Source organism: Vigna umbellata, chromosome 8, assembly GCF_029865625.1.
Source record: "Vigna umbellata cultivar VRB3 chromosome 8, Vumbellata_1.0, whole genome shotgun sequence".
Lineage (NCBI taxonomy): Eukaryota > Viridiplantae > Streptophyta > Magnoliopsida > Fabales > Fabaceae > Vigna > Vigna umbellata.
The window spans coordinates 25,968,700-25,973,860 of NC_142172.1; the positions used below are offsets into that span (position 1 = coordinate 25,968,700).

At 26.3% G+C, this 5,161-nt stretch overlaps 1 protein-coding gene across 1 annotated transcript; it reads right to left on the reverse strand.

Moving 5' to 3' along the window:
• Positions 1–1,616: 1,616 nt before the first annotated feature.
• On the reverse strand, positions 1,617–5,161 carry LOC124846700 (histidine-containing phosphotransfer protein 1-like). Its single transcript, XM_047324024.2, has 6 exons — positions 4,909–5,161; positions 4,465–4,595; positions 4,316–4,384; positions 4,161–4,232; positions 2,034–2,106; positions 1,617–1,891 (listed from the first exon to the last, which is right to left on the reverse strand). The coding sequence occupies exons 1-6, from the start codon at positions 4,972–4,974 to the stop codon at positions 1,850–1,852; spliced, it is 453 nt and encodes a 150-aa protein (XP_047179980.1). The 5' UTR covers positions 4,975–5,161; the 3' UTR covers positions 1,617–1,849.

A 5,161-nucleotide genomic window follows, 5' to 3' on the forward strand; every position in this document is an offset into this window, starting at 1 on the left:
AGTCTATTTCGACACTCTAATGATCATTAAATTCTCAAATAGAGAGGAATGATGCACGTGGTGAGAGTATCGAGAGGTTCTTGTTATAGGCTTTGAATTTAGTCTAGACACTGGAATGGACTAACCTTGTATGGTGTTGGAGAGTGCCAACAGTACCATACAAGTGCATAGACTACCAATAGTTCGACATTCATATCCAATCCGGATGAGTCTTGTAGAATATGAGAGGTTTGGAGTGATAGTAGTATATTGTGTCCTCTTGAATTGAGGGCTGAAATTTGTTTAATTACTTGATTTAATATGACTTTTTCTTATTTATCTAGCCTACCCTTTTTGTTTGTTGTGTTAATTGAATGTTTTTTGCATTTTCTTCCTGGTAATGATCATCCGGTGGATGTGAGGGTGAGGAGTTATCTGTGGAGCAGGCTCTTGGTGATGGATGTGCTGCTGAGTAGAGTAGCTTTACGTTAGTTTTGTAAATGGTTTTGAGTTACCAGTTTGTATATAAGGTTTTGAATTTATAGTTGTTTTTGGATAACTTGGTGATGGATGTGTTGCTGAGTAGAGTAGCTTTACGCTAGTTTCGTAAATGGTTTTGAGTTATCCAGTTTGTATATAAGATTTTGAATTTATAGTTGTTTTTGGATAACTGTAAATGGAACTCTATATTTTAGCTATAATTGTTTTATTACATCAGTATTGTGATGACTCTTTTATATAGTTTTATACTATATTTTTGGGATGTTACATATGACAGTGAAATAAAATAACATATAAAATTAAAAAATAAATAAAATATATAATTTTGTATTTTAAATTTTACTTTCTAATTCATAAAAACTAAAAGAAATAATAATATAAATATCAATGTCATTTTAAATTAATTAGTCATTCTATTAACTTAATAAAAAAAATCTTATATGAATATTATTTATTCATATGTTTTATTTTATATATAATTTTATAAATATGAGAAAATTTAATTACATAATAAATTTTAATAAAATGTTTTCATATTTAATTAAATGTATTTTTTTAATATGTATACAATGAGAAAAAAATTTATATTTAAGCACCAGACTGTAAACAAAATTATAAAAAAATAAGTTAAAAGTATTATCAAATAATAATTTAAATATAGTAATTTAATTTAAATATTCCTAAACTAAATGAAAATTTTATATATTATAAAAGTAATTTTAAAAGATTTTATTTTGTGACAGAAAAATAAAATTGTATATAAAATTAAAATAATTAAAAAGTAAAATATATAATTTTACATTTTTAAATTTTCTTTCTAAATTCATGGAAACAAAAAGTTAATATTTTCTATATTATATATATATTTTCTATTATATATATATATATATATATATATATATATATATATATATATATATATATATATATATATATATATATATATATTATTTAAAATAAGTTTGGTTCTGCATTTATAACCTAAAATATATACATGCAGTGGGGAGCTTAAGGCTACATAAAAATTAATATAAAAATAAAATATTATTTTTAATTTATTATATTTAATCTCCTCAAATTTTTATACTCCTATAACTAAAATTTTGGCATTCAAAACATTTTTGAAGATCCATCTATTTAATCCTGACAACTTAAAATTGGTCTCACATATTATTGGGGATGAATAGTATAGTGTATTATGAGACAAACAAGAAATGTTATTCATATCACCAGTATCTCATGGTTCAAACTTTTGATGTAATTGCTAACGAATAGCCCAGAAAATGAAAAAAAAAAAAAAAAAGAAACCAACTTCATAGAAAAACTTCACTTCAATATATTTTCTTCTGTTGTGACAATTATATGAATATTATGAGAAAGAACCACCACCAGCTTTAATATCTTTCTGGAGCTGCAATAATAAAAAAAAATAACATATTTAAATATTATTATATTATGATTCAAATAAGTAACAGTAAGAATAGAAAATATGATATTCAGGCTGTTTAATTTTATCTTCGGATAAAATTAACATAAAATATTATAGTACTTACCTTGAATAAGTATTGAAGATGGTTTTTCAACAGAGAATATTCATGTTGCAATTGTTGCAAACATTCCATACACCTACACCAACATTATTTTTCTTAGTAAAAGCAATATCAACACACATAATTTAGTATGAACTGCTAATAATGAATATGCAGTAACCATGTTATATACATTTGCTATCATTTTAAGATTTTAATATCATTCTAAGACTCAAATAAAAAAGGTATACAGTATAACTAACCAGTTGTCAAACTGTTTTCCTACATAGATTAATTTTATAGTAACTAGTGAATATATCTCCTGGAAGATGTCTAGTTGTGAAAACAGCTCATATTCACTAGGAATCATTTTTATCTCAGAAATATTGAACTAAGAAATTAAAAGATTTAGTAGAAAATATGAAAAATGTAAATGTAATAGATTATCCTCCTTCACCAAAACACAGACGGGAAAATCAATGAGCTGTAAGAGCAATTGCATATTTTATCTGCAGTTGAATCAAAGTGGGGTATAGACTTTGCAGTATAGTCAAGCCAACATAAACTGACAACTCAATCATTTCAAATATGAGTATGAACAAAATTATAGATGATAATATTCTCAAATCTTCCTGTCTCTATAATTTTTAATAGGAGAATTTGAATTTCTACAATTATCTAACAGCAAAATTAGTTCTTCCGGACTATAAGATTTGATGGAAAAAACAAATCTTCAGTGACAGTATGTCCAGTTTAATTTGATTTCAGTGGTTAAGATGACACCTAGGAATCAAACTACTGTAAATGAATTTTTTTCACTGACTAAAATTACACTTCCATCTCCTTGGGTAGTTTCTCACAATCTAAATAAAAAGTATTTGTTTACCTTTAAAAATAAAGGCTTCAAATAATTTTGTTAAATATTACAGAAAACATTTTCCTAAATGGGCAAGATCTAACTTCTCAAATGTAAAAGAAAAAAAAAAAAAAAAAAAAAAATATATATATATATATATATATATATATATATATATATATATATAATTAGATCTAAAATGACCTAATAAATATGAAATTCAAAATATAATATCCATATAAAACATTAACATAATTTAAATTTATAATAAACTAAATCCAGTTATTATAAATATTAATATCATTTATTATTATTATTATTATTATTATATATATATTAATATGTTATTATATTTTGAGTTTATAAATATACATGGAACTTAATCCTAATTTTTTACTTAAATACTTAATGAATATCTTTTATTGGACAACAGGTAAAATTTTTTGTAAGAGCAATTACCATTCTTAAATTAAATAATTTAATATGAAAATGTATTAAAAAAATGTAGTTGATATAATATATTACTCTTTTATTTCCAAAAAAAATTTATATAAATATTTCTAACAATAGTTTATTAACTAAACCGAACTGAATCATGTTTAAAAATCATAATTTACGGCATTCATAATTTATTTACATTCGCGATCAGATATGAAAGAAAATTTGGTTCCAAAGAAATGTCTTTTTCTTTCTTTAGAAGCATCTGTATATGATTGTATATATATTCTATAATCATTTTATATTACTATAAATTTAGGCAAACCACAATTAAATTTTTCTATTGTTGCAAACATTTTCTTTTAATATACAAATTTAGACAATCACAGCTAAATTCTAAAATTGTCCTGAAGAGTCTCAATAATTCTTCCTTAATTTTTGCCATGTCTTTAAAAGTATGTTACTATAAATTTTTTTAAATCATCAAACAAGAAAAGTATCTTAAGGAAATTCTTCCTCCTAAATTAAAATGAAAATCAGAAACCTCTTAAAAGATCTCCAAATCAGAATAGGTAGAAGAAACTATATTTCCTACTTTTGCAATACATAGCACAGAATTCTGTCATTCAAATTTTTTAGAGGAATTTTAAAATCAATTGCAGCACCAATTTAAGATGTATTCTATTAGTAGATCTCTGAAACTTTTAACAAAAGTTCAGAAATCACATGTAAAGTTGTCTATTGACTTGACCACCTAATAAACTCCAGAACAGAGGAATAAATGCCAAATCAAGATAATTCACATGATATAAGATATGATTGATGGATTCAAGAGAAATATGTAAGAACACACTCACCCGTCCAGGTTCTTAGTCTCACAAAAAGGCCTGAAGTTAGCGCAAACACTTTTAACTCTTGCAGCACCAACACTGTTGAACAAATTAAATATTATCCCACATGAAAAGAAAAACTTCCACAGTAATACATAAAAAAATTAAACATAGCATGACACCTGGCACTGCTTCCCTTGTACTGATGGGCATAAGCATCTATTTGTTTGAAATCAGCAGGCACTTGTTCTCTGCATAACCAGTCAAACCCAACCATCATTCACAATATTCATACATAAACAAAATCAGTCAATCACACAGTAATACTTACAAACAACGTGCCATGTTTTTTATGAGATTCTCAGAATCATCAAAGAACATGGTGACAACCTCCAGCACAAAATCTGGAGTACTCTCATCCTGCAGATTCTGAAGCTGGCTGAATTGATCATCCAAGAACCCCTTCTCCATGCCAACAAAAACAAATCCAAAATCACCAATCAAATAATACAAATTGAAAACAGTAATAATCAGGGTTTTGACCAGATTTGTGATTAAAAAAATAATAATTAAAATTTAATTATTTTTAATATTAATAAAAGAAAAAGAAGGGTTAAGTTTCGTGGACGGAAAATGACTTGGCAGTGGTAGAATAGGATACAAACATGGGGACCAACGGCGACGTCGTATTATGATATATTTGAACGTAAAGAAGAATGAACAGTAGCAATGAAAAAGCAATTAGAGTGAAAGAGAAAAGAGAAAGGAAACGAACCTGATGAAACATGGCAGATTGGTGTTCGCACAGCTTGGCCCGCAACTGATTAACATCCATGGTCATTTTCTATGGTGTCAGATCTTGACTTGAAGTTCAAAATTGAAAGAAAATTCCGTGTCTCTCAGAATGAAAATTGGCGAACCCTGATTCGCAATTTGACCACTCGCTGCTCACTACTACGCCTTCTTCCTTCCGAATGCTTCTCTCTTTCTTTCAGGGACACCCTTTTTTATTCCGTGACAGTTATAAA